At 37.9% G+C, this 27,437-nt stretch overlaps 1 protein-coding gene across 1 annotated transcript; it reads left to right on the top strand.

The window, feature by feature from the left end:
• Window positions 1-214: 214 nt before the first annotated feature.
• LOC104094909 (cullin-4) lies at window positions 215-27,437 on the top strand. The gene is made up of 17 exons (XM_009600932.4): window positions 215-693; window positions 7,956-8,071; window positions 8,142-8,488; window positions 14,191-14,371; window positions 14,701-14,823; window positions 14,918-15,205; window positions 17,512-17,637; window positions 17,783-17,884; window positions 17,964-18,017; window positions 23,043-23,149; window positions 23,265-23,325; window positions 23,419-23,550; window positions 23,659-23,796; window positions 23,901-23,981; window positions 24,195-24,275; window positions 24,677-24,757; window positions 27,165-27,437. Exons 1-17 carry the CDS (start codon window positions 360-362, stop codon window positions 27,276-27,278), a joined length of 2,466 nt encoding a protein of 821 aa, XP_009599227.1. The 5' UTR covers window positions 215-359; the 3' UTR covers window positions 27,279-27,437.

The following is a 27,437-nucleotide window of genomic DNA, read 5'->3' as shown; positions in this document are numbered from 1 at the left end:
ATAGGACAAGTGGGTTTTCACCGATCCCCTTGAATCTTTAACTTTGAACTTGAACCCAAAACCAGTTGTATCACGCCTTTGCCATTTCCATTAACATCCTTCCTCTTGTACCCAAAATGAAAGTATTAACATCCCTTTTCTAGGATTGGCTTAAAAATGAAATTGAATCGGAAGGAAAAACATTTCTACCTAAAATCCTATTTTCCCTTTCTTACCTAAACATTTCTTCTTGCTTAGAGATAGAATAGACATTTTAGGCTTTTAGCTTATCGAGCGTTTCTTTCTTTCTTTCTTTCTTTCTTTCTTCTTCTCTTTTTAACAACAAAATGAGCTCTTAAAAACCTTTCTCTTTCTCGTCTATGTCTCAACCCACCACCAACCCCAAGAAGCGCTCATCAATCTTCATCTCCACAAATACCTCCTCCTCCACTCCGACCACCGGCAGCGGCAACGTTGGCAGCGGAACCCCAGCCTATTCTTTGATGAAGAAGGCTAAGTCACAAGCTGTAAACGGCCAGCACGTTCACTTCGATAACCTTGAAGACCCTTCTAGTAACTCATCCATGATGGAGGATTCGAACATGGACGCGCCTTCACGCGTCTCAGTTGGTGGTGGGGTTACTGCCAATTTGTCTCGCAAGAAAGCTACCCCTCCTCAGCCTGCTAAGAAACTCGTCATTAAGCTCGTCAAAGGTTTGATTTAGCTCTCTATTTTATTTTGCATAATTCAATTTTATAAAGATTTGAATTTCGTAACTATTGCTGCTCCTTGGTCATATTAGGGTTCTTAGGGTCTAAGCACAAATGGGTTTTTAGAAAAAAATGAGACATTTTACCTTAAATGAATGATTGATTGCCAAGCTATGTGCAATTAGGGTTGTACTTCCTAAGGCGGTATGTATTTTTTCCAAATACAAAGTTATCAAGATTAATTAGTTATGCATTTAGCTTGATAAGAGATAAAATTTAGCTAGACTGTGGTATCATGGGGTATCCTAGTCATGATAATTGGTGTGATGCAGAAAAACTATGGTAAATACATGATCTTTTTTTGTTAAAATGTCGGTGGTGTCTAGGCTGGCTTGCGCGCACCTATACTACTTCCCATCAACACAAGTATAGGGTAACTCGGCCCATCAAGGCTTAGGCAGATGGGAAAAAATCACCTGTCATTGAGTTTTGTTCCCTGGCACATCTAGTGAAGTTAGGGTTCAATTTATCATTTTATCGTATGATAAATTTTGTTGGATAGTGTGCTAATGAGCGATCTTTTAGAATTTCTTAGGAAAATCATGTGCACATTAGTTGGCAAAATAATTATAGTAATGTTTTCTAAATAATAGAGTCCTTCATGGGATTATGAATGCTATCTTAATTTACATGGATAAGCATGTGCAGTTTCTGATTCTTATTAACATAGCATTTTACCGTGTATTATCTTCTCCACTCTCTAGAGTTTGGACAAGGACTTAATTGTCTTTACTGGTGCATATGCTTAATAGCCATAAGCCGGCGACAAAATCTATGTTTCTTACATTGTCTTAAGTCTCCGGTGCTACAATAGTTGGTCAATTATCATCTAGTTTTTTGTTTTTGGTTTTTTTACTCACTGCTTTTCGAAGCTTCCGCAGAACTAAGTGCCACATGTTATTTATTACAATTATAGCAGAAGAATCGCGAAACTTTCTGTGTTTGTTCTTTGCGTTGATAGGCATAGTGGATCAAAATCTTAACAAAAGAAAATCTGCGTATGGATTTCTCCAATTTGAGGGAAAGAAAACACAACCTTTAAAGTATAGGCTTGATAGCGTTGGATCGAAGGTCATGCTACTTAGGCCGCTAGAGTTTGGAAAGAAAACACAACCTTTAAAGTATAGGCTTGATAGCGTTGGATCGAAGGTCATGCTACTTAGGCCGCTAGAGTTTGGAAAGGAAGCAATAATTTGATATATATTACTATTAAAAATAACAAAATCTTGTGTATGAACCACAAATATTTTTTATAATAGTTTGGATACAAGGGCTTTTTACCCACCATATCAATGTATTTGTTACTTTATCGAAGGAAAAAAGATATTATGTATGAAATGCTTTGGTTCCCTCAAAGAATTTCTTTTTGTTGGTTAGGAAGGGGTTGAAGTTTTGTTAGAGAAGTTACAAGTAACTTTCAAAACTAGTATATGAGAAGTAAAATATGAAGAAAAGAAGTTGCATCTGCAATTTCTTCGCACTTCAGAACAACCATCTTAACGACAGTGTTATCAAAAGCGAAAAGCGCAAATAAAACGTGGGCTTTAATGAAAAAAGGCGAAAATGGAGAAAAAGTAAAAATATGTATATGTAGTCCAAGACCAATAATTATAAGCATGAATGACAAATATATGGACAAAACATTTACGATAAAGTGAAATATCAATTGTTCGGTGTCGCCTTTTCATGTTTACACTCATTGGAAAGGAAAAGTATGTCTTAGAGCCTTGATGTGACATTGAAGCACCCGCAAAGTGAGGCGAAGCGCTCAACATGTTTTGAGCCTCGCTTTAGGGTTTAAGCGCGCCTTTGACAACACTGCTTAATGATGAGTCACCCAAATCTTTTGGCTTCTGAAAGATCCCCTTTCTCCAAGCACCATAGTCAGACAAACCTTTCATTTGCTCCAGCTAACATTTATTGAGGCAACTCTCTTACCATTCCTGAAAAACATCTATTTTAGGCAGCTATGATACTGAACTCATTAGAGCTGAGATCTATTGTCATGTTCTATGGATTTTGGACACTTTGAGTCGGAGACCCTTTGACATTTCGACAAGGTCGACTAATGGGCTTCATACTTTAAGGGTATTAAGTCGGCTAGGCTTGAATAGATGCATGACATAAATAGGGTGGTTGGTTAACTCTATCCTAGGCTTACTACGTTTGGCTGCATAAGATGTAAAGCTGCTCCCAAGTTGACAACTTTAGAGGGGAAAGCACGGGAGCGCTTGATGATACCGCCAGCCGTCTAATCCACGCATAATGCTAGTTTTGAAAGAAGTACGGTAGCACATCATTATAATTTTAGGAAAAACGAATAACACATCAGCAACTTATCAAACAGGATAAAGGAAAGTTAAGGAAAGATCATACTTTAAATGAAAGATGCTCTAGTTAAAATCTATTAACTTCATCTGGGGTGTTGTCTTGAACCTACTACAATGCAGTAGAGTCTCTATGTTGTTGCACGCTTTTTGAAAATGGGCTTAAGTTGAAGTGCAACAGTTTCGTAACGGGATTTTGATTAATTAATTAGAGTCATCACCTACAATTACTAGGTTTAAGGCACCTAATGCATTATCTAAGTGTTGTATAGTTTGACTCCTAAATACCCATAACAAAAATGACTCTAAGGTAAGAAACTCGATTATTTTAAGGGAGGAGTGTGAGGCACCCCTTCAAAATCCACATAAAAAGCGGTTACCTTCTGGATTAAATTAATTAACTAAGGCGTCATTAAGTGCTTAAGTCTAAGTATTAATATTTTTACAGATCTAAAGACCTAAGAGTCCACGGTGTGGGATAATACCGAGTATGTTGTTGTTGTTGTTGTTGCTAAAGACTTAAGAGTTTAGCTCATAAAAAAAGTATTTACGGTTCTAAGTGATTAAAAGAGTTACTAACTGTGACACAGGAAAGACGTTAAGGAAAAAGATTATTAACTAAGTATTAGCTAGGGTTTGAATTAATTAACGACAGTGATCAACTGATTATTACTTCCTAAAGATGAAGGCAACTTTGGCCTAACATGACCTAATTTAAAACCCAAAACAATTTGACTCAAAATGGGCCAATTCTCATTGAGTTAGTTTATGGCTACCAAATGGGTCAAGGTCCAAAAACATTTTGGGCTTGAACAACTTTTTTAAACACAAAGATGACTTTTGGATGGTTTGGCCTTCAAAAAGTGATTAGTTTCACTTTTGGATTGCCGCATGGGCCTCAGAACTATTATTCTGTAGTTTGTTCTGTGCCGAAATGGACCACTCCCCGGGTTCAAACAAAATACTCTGGCGGATGCAATTTAGACTTCAACCAAATGAATATTGTTTAACTCTTATGAACAATTCTTACTTAAACTAGTTTTTCCAAATTTAAATGTTTACACTTGATCTGTTAACTTGAATAAGTTTCAGGGACATAAGCTCGAATTTAAACTACAAATTTTGAAGACCTCTAAACTAACCATTATCTAAGTATATTTGATTTGCTTCCTAAAACTTTAATACCATTTGATTTAGTCGAAATACATTTATTTTAAAGTGGCTGGATGCTGCCTGAATTGTTTAAATGTTTTAGGTCCATCTATTTCGAAGTGACTGGATTCTGCATATTTCAGTCAAATTTTCTGTTCCGGTGAATATGAGTTCATGATTCGTTGGCAGCTCAAGGGTTAAGATAGGAAGACCCGTTATCCCCATGCTATTCATTTTGGTAATGGGAGTGCTGAGTAAAATGAGGTTGTGGGAAGGGGTCTTTTGAGGGCCTTTATTACATCGATCGGGGGAATAGAGCGACATAAGGATCAAAAACCATCTTGTGTTTGCAAACAACACTTTACTTTCTATGATGCAAAAGTGCTTTGGTCGACACATACTTTTAGTAGATTCTTATATGGTTTCAAGTTGTTGTGAGTCCCAGGATCAACCCTCAGAAAATGCAATTTTCTTGGAGATCTTACATGTGGTGAGGTGAACAACATTGAGTATCTAACACTTCTATAAAAATAAAATAAAAATAGAATAACTAACACAAGTGTTTAGTTGTAGCATTAGGCCTCTCCTTGCTACCTACCTTGGTTTGTCGTTGGGTGCTTCAAACAAAACACTGGGTGATTGAGAATTGAGAAGAGATTAGAAGGGTGGCAAGAGGTACATGTCGGAAGAGGGGAAGCAAATACTAACCAAGAGCGCTTTGTCAATCATTTCCACATATTACTTATCAAGAAAATTGATATAGGCACCAATTAGAGTGACCAAAGTTGAGGAGACTTAAGAGGAATTTTTCTTTTAGTGGCTATAAATGGAACTAGGAAATACTACTTTGTGAGTTGGGAGGTCATCATGATCTTGAGGGAATGAGGACTTAGAGTAAAAGATCTCATTAGAGTAAAAGATCTCAGAGTTTTTAGTATTTCTTTGCTTGGGAAGAGGATATGGAGTTTCAGATGGAGGAGCGAGCTTCTTGGTGGGAGCTCATTGTTGAAAAGTACGGTATTGTGGATGGGATAGAGGACTAGGAACTTAAATTGCCGTTTAGGTGTGGATTATTTAGGAGCATTATGAAGGCATGGGCAAGCTTCAATGTCACATTACTTTTAAATTATGTGATCAGATCAAGATTAACTTTTGGAGACACTAGTTGTCTGGAGAGAACGTGCCGAGGAACATATACAAAGTGTCGAGGCTAAACAAACATGGCAGTGCAATAGTTCTAATGGGTACAAGATTAGGGTGTTCAGCGGAACCTTAGGTTCTAGTACATGAGGAAGATCAGTGAATTCCAAAGTTTAGTGGAGTTATGTAGAGTTGCACTAGCGGGGCCCGAACAACAACGTCATAAAAAAGAAATGTCTAGTAGAGTTACATTACAAACAAAATTTATCGAATGCTATGCAGGACTCGTGGAGTTGGAAAATTGGGAGAGACAACATGTTTCAGTTAAATCATACTATCTTTTTGTTTTATATCAGAAAAATCCCCGTGGGCTTTTGGCCCGATTCAAGTTGGCTCACATGTTCTAGACTTTGAGGGGCACTACCCTCATCCCAATTGAAAATCAGGCTTTGTCCCCGACAAGTATTGTATTATTGACGTCTGCCTAATCCACACATCACGTTCAACGTTCTTGCTACTGAACTTAAGCTCTAGGGGCAACTCAGTTAAATTATATTATTAGAAATTGTTGGTGAGGGAAAGATGGATATCCCGCATCTTTTGATTTGGATGCCATTTGCGCCTAGAAAAATATGCTTCTTTGCGTGTTTGGCAGCCAGGGCTAGGTGAGCAATACTAACTGCCGGAAATTTGAGGAAGAGGAGGATCATATATGTAAGCTGGTGTGATATGTTTAGATGCGTGAGAGAAGGTGTAGATCAGCTCATGTACATTGTCAGGTAGCAATGCTTTTGTGGTGGGGGTTCTTGAATTGGTTTGGAGTTGTGGGTGATGTCAAGCATGGTAAAGCTATGTTGCTCTGACACGGGAGTTTAGATGCCGCACCCATGTCGACACGACACTAGTATGTGTGTGGGCATGAGATCTGGTACAGATCTGGTCAAATAATTTTGGGTACTTTGACCACGACGGACGAAAAAATTCGAGAGGAGATACAATTTGATTCCCGAAATCAGAATCAAAACTAGGATACATTTGAAGAAAATAGCATAACTTTTCTAGGAAATCAATGCTTTACTTATCTACAACTTGAGAATAAAAAAGAAATTCACACTTTGCAAGCTGTACGTAAGTATTCCACAAAATTTCTCATAATTTAAAAATATTTTTATATTTTTATTTTTTTGAATTATTTTAAGTCGGATCCATTCCCCGCGCCGTATCCGTACTAGGATCCGTGTCCCCGAATCTTAGAATTTACATCTTGAAGGATTCGACCTCTAGATCTGTACCCGTGTCCGAGCAACTTAGTGGTGAGGGATGTACTGTTTAGTTGGCTTTCAAAATAAGGAAACTAAGATCCACAACATGTGATGTTGTCCCCTAGCTCTGGTTTGGGTTATATGGAAGGGGGAAATAGAATTGCATTTGAGGGGGTTGAGAATAGTTTTGTATATTTAAGGAATAGCCTTTTGTCTCTAGTTTCCTTTTGGTGCACCCATGAGATTCTGGTTTGTACAGATGTTTGAGTGACCTTTATGGAGAACCATTTTTTCTTGATGTTCTCTATCTCTTGGTTACTGCTTATGGTTGCAGATTTTCCCAGCATCCGTAAAATTATGTACTTTATAAAGCTATTTGGTAAAGGCGAACTTATGATGGTTAAGAGTACATGAAATTTTTGAGATAATTATTGAAGAGAGGACTCGAAACTATTAAAAGAAACTTTGAATAACTATGCTTAAATTCTAGAAATGGGAAGATTTGTTAGTCAATTGAAAAAATGGTGAATTCGCTTGGCCATTTTAGGAACTCAAGAATTGGGACTTTCCTTTTGGTAATTGTCTTCTGGAGCCACTTTTCATTAAACCTACAAAAAAGATGCTAATAAACTGCAGTATATCTCTTTCGATTGGTTTACAGCAGTGTCATTGTTGATAATTCCTATATAAATATCTAATTTATCTTGCCATATATTCTTTTTTTTTTTGGTGTTTATTGATTCATATGCTCGTCGTCATCATATTGCTAACACCTAGTTATTGGCTCTTCCCCGGAAAAAAAAAAGAAAAAGAAGTAGGTTAAGAAGAAGTAGTGATAACAGGGCTTTCATTATAGCTCTGTCAGAAAAAAAGAAGGAAAAGAAGTAGCTATAGAAACCCTGTGAATAAACAGGGCTTTCATTATAGCTCTTTCAGAAAGAAAAAGATTTCAATTGGAAAGCTTGTTCATTAATAACATACTGTAAGAATATAACCAATTAGAAGTTGGAGACTGATATCTCTCTGTGTTGATGATACGTACTAACTTGAAGGGATTCGTCAGATTAACATAATTTATTTTCTATATTAAGTCATATCTCTTTTATTTTATTTTACTTTGGATAAGTATAACTTGATATCTCTTTAGTTGGAATCTGGACCAATAAGTTATTAATATTATTAGTAGTAGCATTTTTTATAAGTTATTATTGATTCTATTCTTTCATGACATTAAGCTGCTATGGATTATTGTAGATGAGGTGTCAATATTTTGCAGGCAACAATGTATAAGCTTAACGTTCCATTTGTTTTTTTCTCCTTGAAGCAAAACCTACATTGCCGACAAATTTTGAAGAAAATACTTGGGCAACTCTAAAGTCAGCTATTAGTGCAATATTCTTGAAGCAGCGTAATCCGTGTGAATTAGAGGCACTTTATCAGGTGGATGTTGCAACATTACTTTCTAATACTGTAGCTTATGAAAGTTCACTGATTGAGTTTTCTGTTGTAGGCTGTGAATGACCTTTGTCTACACAAAATGGGTGGAAGTCTATATCAACGAATTGAAAAAGAGTGTGAATCACACATAGCTGCAGCTCTACGGTCTTTAGCTGGCCAAAGTGAAGATCTTGTCGTTTTCTTATCACTTGTTGAGAGGCGCTGGCAGGATTTTTGTGACCAGATGCTGATGATTCGTGGAATAGCTTTGTATCTTGATAGAACATATGTGAAACAAACCCCAAATGTGCGTTCACTGTGGGATATGGGCTTGCAGCTTTTCCGCAAACATCTCTCTCTTGCCTCAGAAGTAGAATACAAAACTGTATTTGGCCTCCTACAGATGATTGAGTCTGAGAGGTAATTAAGTTTTCTTATTGATCTTAATGATTTTGAGATTGGTCGGTTCATCTTTGGTTGTTTGTATATATGCTTTTATTGGATGGGGAATGTTTTTTGCTTAACTAGTTCAAGTGATTGCTCCTCATATGTAAAGTAGTAGAAGAATGAGGTCTTAAGTACATAAAACCTTCTATCTATTATGAAAACAAAGAGGTTCTTTTGCAGAGGTGGGGAATGAGCAGGGTTTGACCTGCCATGCATTAACAGGTTATTTTGCCTCTTCAATGCCATGTTTGACAGTATTGGAGCTTCTCTCTTTCATTTGGGAGAGAATGAAAAGAAGATAGCTTATCTTTCTTCTCTTTTCCTTTCTTTTGGGTCTATATGGGAAGGTAGCTTTAGTAATTACTGTTCGAGACATAATTAAGTTGTGAGAAATAATACACGGGAAAATATTATGTTATTGATGTACCCTAACTATAATACAAGTACCCCTATTTATAACAATACACAATACCTGTGCTACTCCTATTCCATGTATGACTGCTTATTTACATAACAACTAAATAACTAACACTCCCCCTCAAGCCGGTGCATACAAATCATATGTACCGAGCTTATTACATATATAACTAATATGAGGACCAGTGAGTAACTTGGTGAAAATATCTGCAAGCTGATCATTCACTTCACAAACTTTGTAGCAATATCTCCTGAGAGTATCTTTTCTCTGACGAAGTGACAGTCAATCTCAATGTGTTTAGTTCTCTCATGGAACACCGGATTTGATGCAACATGAAGGGCAGCTTGATTATCGCACACAAGTTTCATCTGGCTGATTTCACCAAATTTTAACTCCTTGAGCAATTGTTTGATCCAAACTAGCTCACATGTTGCCATAACCATTGCTTGATATTCTGCTTCTGCACTAAACCGAGCAACTACATTCTGTTTCTTGCTTTTTCAAGATACCAAATTGCCTCCTACTAAAACACTATCCAGACGTAGAATGTCTCTGAAGGTGATCCTACCCAATCAACATCTGAGTATCCAACGATCTGCTCATGGCCTTGATCCTCAAACAATAACCCTTTTCCTGGAGTCGATTTTATATATCGACGAATGCGGACAACTGCATCCCAATGACTATCACAGGGAGAATCCATAAATTGACTTACAACACTCACAAGAAAGGAAATGTCAGGTCTAGTCACTGTGAGATAATTTAATTTACCAACCAGGCGCCTATATCTTGCAGGATCGCTAAGCGGCTCCCCCGTCTTGGCAGAAGTTTAGAATTTGGATCCATCGGAGTGTCAACAAGTCTACATCCTGTCATTCCTGTTTCCCCAAGAATGTCTAAGGCATACTTTCGTTGTGAGATCACAATACCTGAGCTAGACTGTGCGACCTTAATACCTAGAAAATACTTTAATCTGCCCAGATCCTTAGTCTGAAAGTGTTGAAAAAGATGTTGCTTCAATTTAGTAATACCATCCTGATTATTGCCGATAATAACAATATCGTCAACATAGACCACCAGATAAACACTGAGACTTGAAGTGGAATGCCAATAAAACACGGAGTGATCAGCTTTACTCCGAGTCATGCCAAACTCCTGGATAACTGTGCTGAACTTACCAAACCAGGCTCGAGGAGACTACGTACAAGCGACATATAAGGCCATGAGACTCCCCCTGAGCAACAAAACCAGGTGGTTGCTCCATATAAACTTCATCCTCAAGGTCACCGTGTAGAAAAACATTCTTAATGTCCAGCTGTTAGAGAGGCCAATGGAGAACAACATCCATGGATAGAAAAAAGCGATCTGATGCTATTTTAGCCACGGGAGAAAATATCATTATAATCGAGCCCAAATATCTAGTATATCCTTTGGTAACAAGACGGGCCTTAAGTCGATCAACCTGGCCATCCAGACCAACTTTGACTGCATAAACCCAACGACAACCAACAGTAGATTTACCTGCAAGAAGATGAACAAGCTCCCAAGTACCACTCGTATGTAAAGCAGACATCTCTTCAACCATAACCTGTCGCAATCCTGGATGAGACAATGCTTCACCTGTAGACTTAGGGATGGAAACAGAGGACAAAGAAGATATAAAAGTATAATGGGGTGATGCCAGACGATGATAACTTAAACCGACATAATGGGGATTAGGATTAAGTGTGGTCCGTATACCTTTCTGAAGTGTAATCGGTGTACTAGGAAGAGACAAGTCCGCAGTAGGAGCTGAGTCGAGTGCAAGACGTGAACCAGCTAGGCCTCATGCTGGGCGCGGACGACGACTATAAGTCAAGAGTGGTGTTCCTGTGATTGGGGATCTAGGAGGAGCAATACTAGACTTTTAACGGTTGGTATGGGTAAGACTTTTGTGGTTGAAGGTGGAGGAGGAGCTATAGTAAACTCCTCAAAGGTCGGTATAGGTAAGACCTCAGATATATCAAGGTGGTCAGAAGAGGTAAAGAAATGTTTAGACTAAAAAAAGTGACGTTAGGTGACATAAGGTACCTACCTATAAAGATCAGGTGAGTAACAACGATATCCCTTCTAAACACGATAATAACCAAGGAAGACACACTTAAGAGCACGAGGAGCTAACTTATCTTTCCCAGAGGCTAAGCTATGAACGAAACATGTGCTCCCAAAAACACGAGGGGAAGAGAGTATAAGGGTGACGGGGGAAACAATACTGAATACGGAATCTGATTTTGGATGGGAGATGAAGGCATTCGATTAATCAAGTAACATTATGTGAGAACTGCATCACCCCAAAAACGCAACGGAACATGAGATTCAATGAGAAGCGTGCGAGCAGTCTCAATGAGGTTCCTATTCTCTCTCTGCAACCCCATTTTGCTGAGGGTTATAAGGAAAAGATGATTGATGAATAATTCCTTGAGAAGTCATAAACTGCTGAAACTGAGAGGATAAATATTTTAAGGCATTATCACTATGAAAAGTGCGAATAGAAACACCAAATTGATTTTTGATTTCAGCACAAAAATTCTGGGATATAGAAAACAACTCAGAACGATCTTTCATTAAGAATTGAATAATCATCAACGAAACTAACAAAATAACAAAATTCTAAGGTTGAACTGACTCTACTAGGACCCATATATCAGAATGAACTAAAGAGAAAACAGACTCTGCACGACTCTCAACACTACGCGGAAAGGAGGCTCGGGTATGTTTCCCAAGCTGACACGACTCACAATCTAATGTATAGACAAACTAGACAAACTAGGCACCATCTTCTGAAGCTTGAATAAACTCGGATGTCCTAAACGTCTGTGAATTAGGTCTGGAGGATCTTTAACTAAACATGCTGTAGAGCGATTTAGTGAGTCAAGGTAGTAAAGGCCTTTTGATTCACGCCCTGTGCTAATAGTCTGTCCCGTATTGCGGTCTTGCATAATAAAAGAATCATCAATAAAATATATACCACAACGGAGTTTGATTGGAGTTTAAAAGAATCATCAATAAAATGTTTAGTTGAAAGTTTAGATCAATATAGGGAGTTTTTGGATATGTTAAGCAACTTGTAACTAGAAGTATGCTGTTATAGGTGTTGTCTGATTTTGGTGTAATCTTATGTACCATCTTGGTGCTTTTATCAATAAAATCTTTACCTTTTAAAAAAAAATAAAAATATACCACAACGGAAGGCACAAGTCAAACGACTAACAGATGCAAGACTAAAAGGACAACCAGGGACATAAAGAACGGAAACTAGAGTGACAGAAGATAGGGGATTATCTTGTCCAACTCCTTTTGCTTTAGTTTGAAAGTAACAGTGGGAAGAGACTAGTGGGAAGAGACTGTGAATACACAATATTCGACAAAAGTGATTTATTACCAGAGATATGATCAAAAGCGCCTGAGTCCATGACTCATGGTCCAAGAGTACTGGACTGGGAAACACAAGCAAAAGAATTACTAGCAATAGAAGTATCAGTCTGAGCAATCGAGGCTACTTGTGGAGATGTCTGCTTACTTGCTCGATACTGAAGGAACTCATTATATTCCCCTCCAGATAAAGAAAATCCCTGGTTACCTGTAGTCTCGGTTTGAGCAACATAAGCATTTTTAGGTGGTCGACCATGTAAGAATAGCACACTTCACGAGTGTGTCCAAGTTTATGACAATAAGAATACTTGGGTCTAGATCTTCCAAAACGACCTCTTCCTCGTCTATTCTCCATAGTTTGAGATGCCCGATTTTCCACTGTCTGGGATGCGAGAACAGAGGAGTCAAGTGTCTGTGAGGAGATCATTGGGTGACTTGGTGCTGCAGCAAGACGAAGTAATCGAGAGAACAATTCATCAACTGTAGGGACAGTCGGACTAGCCAAAATCTAGTCACGCACTGAATCAAGGTCATTAGGAAGTCCAGCGAGCGTAAGACTAGAACATCTTTTGTCGTTGCTCTTGTTGCTTTTCAACATTAGCAGAAATTGGCATTAACATCTCAAATTCCTGCATGATTGCCTCTACTTGTCCCAAGTAAGTTGACATATCCAATTCCTGTTTCTTCAATTCGTCATCCGCGATATCACATCATAGAAACGAGATATGTCATTAGTGTATAAAGTACGAGCCTTTCCCCAAACTAAATGACATGCGTGGAATAGACGAAACAAATACATCAATTTGGAATCAATAGATCGCCACTAGATACTACATAACTGGGCATCGATCTTTTCCCATTGTGCTTTGGCCTTTTCATCTCCCTCACTAGCCTTTTTGGTTAAGTGATCTTGAACACCTTGACCTTTACACCACAACTTCACAGACGAAGCCCAAGATAAATAATTTGAACTTCCAAGTAGGGATTCAGAAGTAATCATAAAGGCTGAATTTCCAACTCCACCGTTCTTGAACCAAAAGCATCAAATCAGAGAGACATGATTGGATCAAATAATTACGAAGTCACAAAATTGGTGGCAAAGTTGGTCCAAAATTGTGTTAGGTCACAGAAACAGTTAACAAGCAGCAGAAAAAACACTATAGCCCCCGGAATCTGCCAATAGTCGCCGGAAAATAAAAAAGTTGTCGGAATATGATGAACCTTGAATGTATGGAGTCGGAATTAGTAGGCGAGCAAACTGTCCTCAAGGAACTTCTCCAAAAAATGGCCGGAAAAGGTCGTACTCGCCGGCGCGTGGGCTCACAGCTCGATCGGAACCCTAGCTTCTGACGGTGCGTGAGGGCGCTTGAGGCTACTTTTGCCGGAGAGGTTGAGTGGGGTTTGGTCGCCGGACGATGACGGATCTTGTGGTAGTGTTGGATTTTGCACAACACTGACGGAGAGAGAGATGACGCAAGACAGCCGTGAAAAGTCACCGGAAAGTTGAGGCACGGTGACTTTCTGCTGTATTCTGGTTCCCGGATGTGTCTCACCACCACGGCTCTGATACCATGTGAGAAATAATACACGGGAAAATATTATGTTATTGATGTACCCTATCTATAATACAAGTACCCCTATTTATAACAATACACAATACTTATGCTACTCCTATTCCATGTAGGACTATGCTTATTTACAGAACAACTAAGTACCTAACATAAGTAAATAAAAGTGTGTTCTTTCTAACGGCTTAAGCTTTTTGATGAGATAGTCACATGCTTCAACAATTGTAATGTTAGCCGTCTGGTTCTCTTATGTTTAACATATTTCATTCTGGTTACAGATTAGGTGAGGCAGTTGAAAGGACACTGCTCAACCATCTTCTGAAGATGTTCACTGCCTTGGGGATTTACGCGGAAAGCTTCGAGAAGCCATTTCTTGAGCGTACTTCCGAGTTTTATGCTGCTGAAGGTGTCAAATACATGCAACAGTCAGATGTTCCAGATTACTTGAAGCATGTGGAGGTATGCTTCTCCTCTCCCTGTAACCTGCTGTTTTAAGCAATTAATGTTAATAATGACATTGTTTTGCCGTCCCCTTTGTTAATAATACTTCCTCCAACCAGAACTTCACCTTGTAATTATTTTCACAAAGATTTTTTTACTCTAGAAGTTTGTGGTTATTATACTTTTTGTAATTTTTAAATAAATTTAGTATCGAGAAAATAACTGAATCTAAAATCAAACTAAAAGCTGGTCAATTCCAAAATCAGACTATTTTTCTAGGATGGGGATATTGCTTTTCACAAGCATCCCTTGTTTAGTCAACAACTGAAGTTCCTTCTTTGCTACAGGTGAGGCTGCATGAAGAACATGAAAGGTGCTTACTCTACCTGGATGCAGGTACAAGAAAACCACTGATAGCAACTGCAGAGAGGCAACTTCTAGAGCGACACATTTCTGCCATTCTTGATAAGGTGTTTCTTCTGAGAACTTCCTGACGTCCTGTCTGTTTATCTCTTGCTAGCATGTCTACAATTTCTTTAATGATTCCTTCAACTATCTTTCCAGGGATTCACGTTGTTGATGGATGGTAATCGTATTGAGGATCTCCAGAGGATGTATGTGCTATTTTGCAGGGTGAATGCCCTCGAATCATTAAGGCAAGCCCTTAGTTCATACATCCGAAGAACTGGTCAGAGCATTGTGCTAGATGAAGAGAAAGACAAAGATATGGTTTCCAGCCTCTTGGAATTTAAGGCATCCCTTGATATAATATGGGAAGAAAGCTTTTCTAAGAATGAAGCTTTTAGTAACACTATCAAGGATGCATTTGAGCATCTCATAAACATACGCCAGGTATAGTTTTTTTTTTAGAATGCATACACCAAGTATAGTTACTACTCACTAGCAGTGTCTGCCATATATATGGAATGTTGATATGGTCAAATGTCATTTAACTAGTAAATTAGAGATGATCATATTTGGAATAGGGTGCAACTAGCATATTACACTAGATTATAACATGATGGCCTATGTGAGATGCTACAATGATTGAAGATGATAAAAGTGTATTAGGTCAATCTAAAATCACATAGAGGGAGTTATATCAAAACTCAAAAGACTTGTATGCTCTGAGAATTATACCATAGCTAAGAATAGATTGTAATGGAAACAACGAATCCACATAGGAAATACAAGTTGGGATTAAGTTTTAGCTGCATTGAAAAGAGGTTCATGTTTGCTACGATTAAGAAACTCAAGTTAGGTGATGATAGAAGAGGAATTACAATTGTATTTCGCCTACTATTTACTGCTACAACGTTAATCCTTTGTTGGGCCACATATCAAACAATTTCAATGTCTATTTGGAATGTTACTGTGGTTTGAAAGCATGCCAGGATTATGTATTACTCCCTTTGTTCCAATTTGTGTGAACCTATTTGACTGGGCACGAAGTTTAAGAAAGAAATGAAAACTTTTGAAACATGTGGTCCTAAACTAGCCATAACATTTATGTGAATATAATTCTTTTAAAACTTGTGGTCTTAAACATGTCATAATATTTGTGTGGCTTTAAAAGCCTCTCATTAAGGGTATAGTAGGAAGTTTAAGTTAAATTATTTTCAAATTTAGAAAGGGTTCATTCTTTTTGGAACAGACTAAAAGGAAATAGGTTCACATAAACGGGAACAGAGGGAGTAATATATATAAATTGCAGTTGGTACCCTTTTTTTTGGGGGTGGGGTGTGTGTGTGTGTGTGCACAGAAGATCCATCGTTGGCATGGATGTGGGGTGCAAGGTTGCATTACCAACAATACATTTGGGCTTACTGCTTCGAAGGAAATTAAAAAAATAAAGAGCTGTAGCAGCCGGTGGTTGAAAGATCTAAGAAAACTTTGACTCAGAGGAAAATATAATACCTATCTAAGGGAAGGAATATTATTTAATGAAGTCGACGCTCTTCAATATACCCACTTATTATGGAATTTTGCTTTGTAGCTGGCAAAAGTTGCAAGTAGTTTGTAAACAGATGGTGAGATACTTTTTGAGAGAGAAAAAAGCAGGAGAATTTTTTTAATAGAATGAATCTTTTCCTGCTTGAGGTTGGAAGTTACAAATCCGGAGGTTTCCCGCTTTCAGCATAGCATTTTTGAAGAGTGGTAGTGGAAATTTGCTCTAGAAGATAACAGTTTATAGAAAAGGTTAATATGTGCTAAATATGGAATAGTAGAAATTAATGGATCTTAGGTGAAGGTGTGGATTCTTATGGAGTGAGTTTGTGGAAGGCATTCTAACCCGTTACGAGCGCCTAACACACACATATCACGTGCGCCTAAAATCAAAATTGTTTCTGATTCTGATGATCAACAACCTTCAGTCTCTTCGAAATCACACAAGTATGCACTTTTCTAGCTTGTATTTCTCTTCCTCCGCCTGCTACCACTATGCATGACCTTCTAAGATTCAGAGAAAAGCACTACTTCAAAAGTATCATCTACTGATTTTTCCTGCCAGTCTTATGTTATTTCCTTGACAGAGGCTCCTCCTAATCTTTCTGTGTATGGATTTAACCTCCAAATTTATCTGAACCTATCTCACAAGTTATATGGCATTCTTCTTGCTTCGCGCCCCTGGCATTTGCATGCAAAGGCTGTTTTTTGTGCGGTAAACAGATACCTTAGCCACAAAAAACCCCGATTGGAAGAAGAAAATTGCATGGTCATAAAAAATTCTCTTCTAAGAGCTGTCCTTGTGAGCATGTGCATGTGCATGGTCATCCAGTTATTTAGGCTACATTGCAAAGTCAAGCTTGCCTTATCCTTGTCTAGGAGTTGGTTATTTAACTTCCTTTGTTTTGTCTCTAAATTTTCTTTATGACATGTAATCTATTGGTTCGTAGAAAATCATTCAAGAGTCATAAGGACCTCTAGATCGTCCTACTAGGCTGTGCTATATCCTGGATATAATTTGGGCTCGTTACACTGGTTTCACTCCCTTGTAATTCTTGTCTCTGCAGTCTTTCTCTGTACTTTCCAGGTAGCTGACCGGCTGATTGTAGTTGATGATCATATTCTGAATGCGAATTCATCTAAGTTTCCCTTTTGATGTAGTATTTACTTTATTCTCAGAACTGATTGGGTCATATTTTGCTGTGAAATAGAATCGACCTGCCGAGCTAATTGCTAAGTTTTTGGACGAGAAGCTTCGTGCTGGGAACAAAGGTACATCAGAGGAGGAATTGGAGGGGACATTAGATAAAGTCCTGGTGTTATTCAGGTTTATACAGGTATGAGAACACGATCAGCAGTAGCAGAAGATAACTTATGTAATCTATAGCTGGATAAGTTTATTTCTGTTGTTCACGGATAGTTCTTTTATGTTTTTCACCTGAAAGTATGCTGAGACTTGTCTGCTATTTCATTTTTGTGCAGGGTAAGGATGTATTTGAAGCATTCTACAAGAAAGATCTTGCGAAAAGACTGTTGTTGGGAAAGAGTGCTTCAATTGATGCTGAGAAGTCTATGATTTCTAAGGCAAGCCTTTGATTTTGAACTTCCACTGTTTCTGGTTTTCTATGGTGGCAGTTACTGAATTTTACCATTATTGTTACAGTTGAAGACCGAGTGTGGTAGCCAGTTCACTAACAAATTGGAGGGAATGTTCAAGGTATGTTCGGCTGTGCTATCTTATTGAACCAAATTCCAAAACGGAAAAGGGTCAAATATAATATACCCATATACTATTCGAAATAGTTTAAATATACCCTCCGTTTGAGTATTCGTTCAATTAAAACCCCACCGTTATACTATTGCACAAATTTACCCTTGATCTAAACGGAGGGACACATGGCAACTCAGATGCAAATAACCCATCCTAAACCCACCCATGACCATTTCCCGACCCAAATGACAGAAGAATTGTTAAAGAGTTATGAGTGATTAAGGGGAATGAGGGATGGGTTAAATTCGTTCAGAACCCCACATCGCCCGTTGGCATCGTCATCGGAAAAAATCTTTCATTTATTTTTTTATTTATCTTTTCTCTTTTCTTTCCTTTTTTCTATTTTAATTTATTTCCTTAATTCTTCAACCCATTTCTTACAGTTAACCTTCAAAGTTTCATAGCACTAACTCCAGCCAAAACTTTGCTTCAGTTAACAAAAATAATAGCAGAAATTTCAAAAACAGTCTATTCCCCATAAAATATTTAATTCTCGGACATCATATGATACCAAGCTCTTTCAAAAGAGACAACTTTTCCAATTTTCTTTATAAATACTTGAGTTCAAACGAGCATATAGAGAACAAATAATCTTACATTTTTTTTCAGTTTCCTTGTTAGATATTTATGTAAATAACGTGAATTAGTCCTAGTCCCATATAGAATAGGAGTAGGATATGTATTGTATAAATATGGCTCATTCTATTATAATTGAATAGAATATCAATTATATATTTTTCTCCCGTGCTTTCTTACATGGTATCAGAGCTAAGGTGAGAGATTCATCGCTGTGCAAAAATACCAGCGACTCCGGGAAGAAGAAATCAGTCCGGTTTAAAAGTTCTTTTTTGTTGGTGTTGTGCAAAAACCAACACCACATCGAGGTAGATCACCACCCTCTGGTGACCAGCCTCGAAAAAAATCTCTGCCAAAATACCTGTCATGCGCCCTCACGCGCCGCTGACCGGCGACATCTCCGACCCACTCGCCGGCGCGTGTAGACTGTTCCGGCCACTTTTTGGCCCAACTTCAGGACAACTTTCTCAGGAGGTGATTCCGAGCTTGTCCATGCAATTTTCTTTCTAATCCGACAACTTTGGAATTTTCCGGCGTGAACAATGTTTATTTCCTGTCGTAAACAGTGTTTTCCCAGCTATTTCTTCAGTTTTCCCGCAGGAGTTATTGATTCAAACTATTTCAAGTGAAGACCTTGATTTTCAACTCCATCTAACTAAGAGAAAAAAAAAAGTGTTCTGATTTGGGATTCCAAGGTTAGCCATACAACTTTTAGTCAAGAATTTGAGAAATTAGTTGTAGGAAAATGTGATCCAATACTATGAATAGTTGGATGGTTTCTCCACCGGATCATATTGAGTTCCTTCAGTACAAAGCATATAAACATACATCTTCAGAGATAGCTTCCGTTGTTCAAACAGGTAATAGCATGACTTGTGTCTCCCAATCTTTATCCTACGAGTCTTGGGTCATTGATTCAGGTGCATCTGATCACATTTTTGGTAGCAAATCTCTTTTCACTACTATTTCATGTTCCCAATCTCTCCCCACAGTCACAATGGCCAACGGGTTTCAAACCATGGCAACTAGAATATGTCAAGCAAGTCCACTTCCTTCCCTGCCTTTAGATTCAGTTCAATGTTCCCAGTAGTCCTTTTAATCTCATAGCCGTTAGTCACTTAGCCAAATCACTTAAATGCTCTGTTTTATTTCTTGATGACCTTGTTTTTATACAGGAACACAGTACAGAATGGATCATTTGTACCGGACGTGAATCAAATAGACTTTATTACCTTATCCTTGCTATATCACATGAACTCACAACTTGTCTTTCTTCAACAACTTGTCTTGTTTGATTCACCAGATTTATTACATAAACGGTTGGGACATCCCAGTTTGTCAAAACTTCAAAAAATCTGAATTATCTCACTTGTCCACTCTAGAGTGTGAGTCATGTAAGCTCAGTAAGCATACTTGCTCCCATTTCTCTCGACGTCTTGATAATTGAACAGAGTCACCTTTCATTTTAGTCCATTTATATGTTTGGGGTCCTAGTCGGGTCAGTTCTACCTTAGGATTCCGCTATTTTGTTAATTTCAGTGATGATTATTCCCGATGCACTTGGATATTTTTTTATGAAAAATCGATCTGAGTTATTTTCTATTTTCCAGATCTTTTACGCTGAAATTCAAAATCATTTCGGGGTTTCTATCCGCACATTTTGTAGTGATAATGCCTTAGAATATTTGTCTTCCCCATTTCAGCGGTTTATGAACTCTCATAGAGTCATTCATCAAACATCTTGTCCGTACGCATCTCAACAAAATGGGGTATAGCTGAAAGAAAGAATAGACATCTCATTGAAACTGTTTGTACCCTACTCATACAATCTCATCTTCCGTTACGTTTTTTGGGGATGCAGTTCTCACATCTTGTTATCTTATTAATCGTATGCCATCCTCAGCTATCCAGAATCAAGCTCCATTCCCTGTCTTGTTTCCCCACTTACCTTTGTTCTCTCTTCCACTCCGTATCTTTGGGAGCATGTGTTTTGTTCATAACCTTACTCCAGGAAAAGATAAGTTAGCTCCTCAACTCTTAAGTACATATTTCTGGGTTACTCGAGAACGCAAAAGGGATATCGATGCTATTCACCTGACCTCCAACGGTACCTTATGTCCGCTGATGTTACCTTCTTTGAAACCTTATATCGGTTGCGTCGGTCCCTCTATGGTCTAAAGCAATCTCCTCGAGCTTGGTTTGGTAAGTTCAACACAGTAATTCAGGAGTTTGGCATGACTTGTAGTGAAGCTGATCACTCTGTATTTTATCGGCATGCTGCTCCAAATCTCTGTATTTATCTGGTTGTTTATGTTGATGATATTGTTGAAAAACCATTTCTTTCCGCACTTTCAGACTAAGGATCTGGGCAGATTAAAGTATTTTCTGGGTATTGAGGTCGCTCAGTCTAGCTCAGGTATTGTGTGCTCACAACGGAAGTATGCCTTGAACATTCTTGAGGAGACAAGAATGATAGGTTGTAGACCTGTTGACACTCCTATGGATCCGAATTCTAAACTTCTACCAGTACAGGGGAAACCGCTTAGTGATCCTGCATGATATAGGCAGTTTGGTAAATTAAATTACCTCACAGTGACCAGACCTGCCATTTCCTTTCCTGTGAGTGTTGTGAGTCAGTTTATGGATTCTCCCTGTGATAGTCATTGGGATGCAGTTGTCCGCATTCTTGGGTATATAAAATCAGTTCCGGGCAAAGGATTATTGTTCGAAGATCGAGGCCATGAGCAGATCGTTGGATACTCAGATGCTGATTGTGCAGGATCACCTTCTAATGGACGTTCTATGTCTGGATATTGTGTTTTAGTAGGAGGTAATTTGGTATCTTGGAAGAGCAAGAAACAAAATGTGGTTGCTCGATCTAGTGCAGAAGCAGAGTATCGAGCAATGACTATGGCAACATGTGAGCTAGTTTGGATCAAACAGTTGCTCAAGGAATTGAAATTTGGTGAGATCAGCAAGATGGAACTTGTGTGTGATAATCAAGCTGCCTTTCATATTGCATCGAATCCGGTATTCCATGAGAGAACTAAACACTTTGAGATTGACCGTCACTTTGTTGGAGAAAAGATACTCTGAGGAGATATTACTACAAAGTTTGTGAAGTCGAATGATCAGCTTGCAGATATTTTCACCAAGTCCTTCACTAGTCCTCATATTAATTACATATGTAACAAGCTCGGTACATATGATTTGTATGCACTGGCTTGAGGGGGAGTGTTAGATAGTTATGTAAATAACGTGAGTTAGTCCTAGTCCCACATATAATAGGAGTAGGATATGTATTGTATAAATAGGGCTCATTGTATTATAATTGAATAGAATATCAATAATATATTTTTCTCCCGTGCTTTCTCACATTCCTCACTTTTAATTTTCTCCCTCTATAGCTGTGCAGAAACAGAAAATGAGTTGAAAGTGGAAAAGGGTGAGAGTAGAAAGAGACAGAGAAGAGAAATTCTTGTTCTGATTACTGGGGTAAACATGTGAACTGCAACCTTATGAGACGTTTTCCTCTACTTATTCACTTATATGAATGAAAATTTACAAAGGAAATCCTAAGGAGAGCAACATGACTGAGGGTGGTGGTGGGGTTGGTGTGTTTCTTCTTCAATGAGGAAATGAAAACGAAATTGAAGTTTGAAGGGGAATGGGTTGGGTAATGAGTTTACAAAAAGGGGTGGGTTCCGTAAAAATCGGGTATTAAAATTGGGGGTGGGTTATTTGCATCCGAGCTTGCCACGTGTCCCGCCGTTCAAATCAGGGGTAAATTTGTGCAATAGTATAACAGTAGGGTTTTAATTGAACGGATACTCAAATGAAGGGTATATTTAAACTATTTCGAATAGTACAAAGGTATATTTGACCCTTTTCTGATTCCAAAATGACCAATACATGAACCTTTTGTTCAGCGTTTTGAGGTTGGAGTGGGGAAATACTGTTGTATCAATTGAGAAATAACGTGCAAGCAGGTTTAACATTTCCCAAATTTTGTTATCTAGCAAACAACATTTTCCAACTTTATGCCTGCCATAAAGTGGTTTCACTGAACATCAGATCGTCTTGTTCGTCTTTCCTTTTTTTGTTACTGACAGATCTTTTGATGGCCTTGGAAACCTATTTCAGCATTATCCTTTCTCCACTTCATCCCCATAGTCCTAGTCTGATACCCCTGCGATTTTTCTGTTTACAATGCTTAACTACAATAGTTTGACTGATATCTGAAATAGTTTTGAGAATAAATGCATCAATAGGTTCTAATAGAGATGAGTGTACGGAATTCTCTTCCAATGGAGAAATTCGCTGGCAGACATGCATAATCACGTGTATTCAGATCATCATTTTTGTTTTTCTAATGCTTCAAAACCATTTATCCAGGACATTGAATTGTCAAAAGAGATAAATGAATCCTTCAGGCAATCTTCCCAAGCCAGAACTAAACTCCCAACAGGGATCGAGATGAGTGTCCATGTTTTAACGATGGGGTAAGCTGATAACTCTGCTGAACATTCCATCACTTTTTATATCTAGGAATTTTGAGCTATCAGTGGTCTGTGCCTTCACAAAATTTGAAGTTCATTTATGCTGGTTGTGCTACAGGTACTGGCCAACCTATCCGCCTATGGATGTTCGGCTTCCCCATGAACTCAATGTCTATCAGGTTTGCCACTATTTTGCTTATATTTAGTTCCTCTTGACACCATTTAGTGTTTCTATCACTTCACATTGTGTTATACTGGGCTCTATGCTGCAGGATATTTTCAAGGAATTCTACTTGAGCAAGTATAGTGGTAGGCGTTTGATGTGGCAAAATTCATTGGGCCACTGTGTTCTGAAAGCTGAATTTCCAAAAGGTAAAAAGGAGCTCGCAGTTTCTCTATTTCAGGTTGGTATTTTCTTGCGTTGTTAGTATAACAGTGTTCCTTACTTCCTTTGCATATCACTACGGGTATCTTATTTGGTCGTTTTATGACTTTGTCTGTTCTTTCTGCAGACTGTTGCTCTAATGCTTTTTAATGATGCGGAAAAGCTTAGCTTTCAAGATATCAAGGAAGCAACTGGAATTGAGGATAAAGAGCTGAGGAGGACTCTACAGTCTCTTGCATGTGGTAAAGTTCGTGTTCTCCAGAAGGTGTGTGGTCAGTGTTAGGTGGAGATTTTTCTTATTTTTGGTATTATTTTTCTTATATGTAGATGTTTTTCCGTATGGTTCTGAAAATAAAATTGATCTTATAGATTCCAAAAGGAAGAGATGTCGAGGATGACGATACCTTTGTGTTCAATGATCAATTTACTGCTCCGCTTTATCGTATAAAGGTATATTCTTTTTGGTGTTTTCAGATAAATGATAATTGATTATGATGCCCACCTCAAAGCCTGAGGTGTTAAAGTGCGTCTTTTCTTCAGAAGGAGAAGAAAAAAAGTGCGCTCTGCAGCTCTTGACAAATATATGAGATAAAGATGTGATTGGTATAAGTCATTTGCTATTCCTGCTAGACATCAAAGCTAACAATCAATATATTTATACAGGTAAATGCCATCCAGATGAAGGAAACAGTAGAGGAGAACACGAGCACCACTGAAAGAGTATTTCAGGACCGACAATATCAGGTTTGCTCGTTTATTTCTCCCCTCTCTACTTTGATATTTCTGCAATCAGAGCTAGTGTCAGTCAAATAGAACTTGCTGTAGCATTTTTAACTGACAAGCTTGGTGCTGTCTTTAATAGACTGCTTCACAAATTTGTCTTTTCACTGAAATGTTTCTTGGTTGAACAATGTATTCTTCATATGTTAGTCATTTTCCTGCACTAAATACTCTTGGTATTTCGACGTTGCTATTTATCTCTAAGGCTAAAATAGTCAGGAAAACAAAGTTATCTGACATGGCTCTTGGCCAAAATTAATCAGTAAAATAAAATTGTCAACATGGACTGTTGAAACATTGAAGGGAAATTTTGAGATTTATTTTCTTTGCTGTCCATTTTATCCAATCTTTTCTCCTGTATGCAGGTTGATGCTGCAATAGTTAGGATAATGAAGACCAGAAAAGTGCTGAGTCATACCCTTTTGATAACTGAACTTTTTCAGCAGGTAATGAAACTTTTGACCCTGATTATGTTAACTGAGTACTTGTTAATTCTTTTGCTGGAGAGTGAATCTGCTGCCTAATCCCACTCTCGCAAAAATGCCCATATCTCACTACTCCGATGTCGTATTGACAAACGGTTTAATGCATTGGAAAATAGACTCATAGATCTTTAATTTGATGGGTGGAACACCCCATAACTCTAAGTATATTGGCTCTGCACAAGGTTGAGAACTATCACTAGCATACTGAATGTGGTCTGAATTCGGACTTAGGAATAACTGATAGGAGTTTGAAAGCTGAGCACAATAGGGGATAACTGATAGGTATTGGAAAGCTGAGCACATCTTTTAACCTAAGTTGCTCCGGTATGGCAGTTTAGGTGCCGAACCCGTGTCGACACGACACTAGTATTGGTGTGGGTATGGGATCCGTATCGGATCTGGTCAAATAATTTTGGGTACTTTGACCACGACGGACGGGAAAATTCGAGACAATATACAATTTAATTTCCGAAATCAAAACCAAAACTAGGGTAAATTTGAAGAAAATAGCATACCTTATCTAGGAAATCAATCCTTGTTTTATCTACAACTTGAGAATAAAAAAGAAATCTACGCTTTACAAGCTATACATAAGTATTCCCCAAAATTTCTCATAATTTAGAGATATTTTTTATATTTTTATTTTTTGAATTATTTTTAGCCGGATCCTCGCACCCGTATCCGTACTAGGATCCGTATCCCCGAATCTTAGAATTTACATCTCGAAGGATCCGACCTTTAGATCCGCACCCATGTCGGACACCTGCACCCGTGTCCGAGCAACTTAGCTTTTAACTAAGTCTTTCACTAATTTAATGTACAATTATATAGTATATGTGTGGCCTAGGGGTCGAGGAATTGAAGTAATAATCTTGGGAACCGAGGATCGAATCGCAACAGAGATGACAATAGGGGAATTTTTCCCTTTGCCTAATTTTGTGTGGTAGAGTGATGCGTACCTGTCCAGTAAGAGGTAGCAGGTAACCGATAGATAATCTATCGAGGTGTGTGTAAGCGTGCCCGAGGATCACTATTATCCAAAAGAAACTACCTACCGTTTTCACCTCAAAGGAAATGTCATTCTGTTTTTTTGAGAAGACAAGGTTTTTTAATGAAAGCATAATAGGAAAACAACACTGAATCTTCTAGTTTAAACCTACTTATTATCTCTATGGTTTCTTTATCTATGGTGGGAACCACCCCATTTAGTACTCTGGTGACAGACAGGTATTAGAAATCCGTGCACAAGTTAGCTAAAAGATTTTCCTGATGATCTTAAATATTGAAGCCTTAAGTTTAAAGTAACAACTAAAATTATTTTATTCAAGTCCAAACAGTTACCTATATCTTGTTCAGTAAAGCAAATATAATTACGGTTTCTTGGAGGCAAATAGTTATTACTGAAAAGATAATTGGTAACATTGAGGATGAGAAAATCTACTACCAATAGAAAGCATGAAGCTAGTGATGTACCTAACTGCCGCTTCTAAACCACTAAAAGGCCATCACTTTGGGACTTATAAGGTTATTGTCATGTTGGAATACGATAATGTATGTGAGAAAATATCACTTGAGACAATTGTACCAAGTTGGTGTAGAAAGAAAGGACGATATCAGTACATTGTCAAAAAAAGAAAGGACGATATCAGTAGTACCTTATTATTTGCCAAATAATGTAGAGAACTTTTGTCTATTAAAGCTTTATTTTATTTCCTATTTTGATTCAACTGTTTTCACCTTTATGAATGGCGAGTTTACATTTGATCCAATTCATCTTTAGCTGGTTAGTCTGCACCTTTTCTGAAGTTGATGAAGATAAAGACTTTCCTTTCTGCTTATCAAGACTTTATTGTTGTCAATATGATTCAACGACTGCTAGTTAGGCATGCACACTTAAAACAGCAATACTATGAATTCTTTTGACTCTAAATAGTTAATATCTTCAAGTTTGTACTTTTATCTTTCCTACTCAAGTAAATCTTGTCAAATCATTTGTACTCCATTTACCATAGTCAAGTTTCTATTAACTGATTAATGTTTGTGGGTAAAATATTTTGAAGTATTAATCATTGCAAGAAATCTAAGTATATTTTTGTTACTATACTGGTGCTTTTGATATGAGTTGCTCAGATGCAAGTAGTGCAATACGAGAGACACCAACTCCTGATAATTGAAAGAAGATTTTAAGCATTTCGAGTAGTTGGAGTACAAGTAAAGCATCTATTGTCATTTGCAGAGTGATTTGTACTATACCATGGCTGAATCGTAGAAACGATTCATGAAAGCACTTAGCTTTTTGTACTGGGCCTAAGGGTCGGGGGATTGATCTGTTTTTAACTAATTGCATGTTTCATATTTGTTGGAGCAGCTTAAATTCCCAATAAAACCAGCTGATCTGAAGAAAAGGATTGAAAGCCTCATAGATAGGGAGTACCTGGAACGGGACAAAAACAATCCTCAAATATACAACTACCTTGCTTAAAATGTTGCAAGTGATTGCGTTTTTTTCCCTTGTAAATGACTTGGGAGATTTCCTCGTCAGGTTCTGTACAGTTGACTTTGTAACCATTAATTTTGTTGTCGTACGCAGTGTAAAGCTTATATTTGATTTTATTTCGTAAATTTACTGTTTTTTTGAGCA

Source organism: Nicotiana tomentosiformis, chromosome 2 (assembly GCF_000390325.3).
Source record: "Nicotiana tomentosiformis chromosome 2, ASM39032v3, whole genome shotgun sequence".
In the NCBI taxonomy this organism is placed as follows: domain Eukaryota; kingdom Viridiplantae; phylum Streptophyta; class Magnoliopsida; order Solanales; family Solanaceae; genus Nicotiana; species Nicotiana tomentosiformis.
Note: the sequence above shows the minus strand (reverse complement) of the source record. Positions and strands in the feature narration are given on the sequence as shown.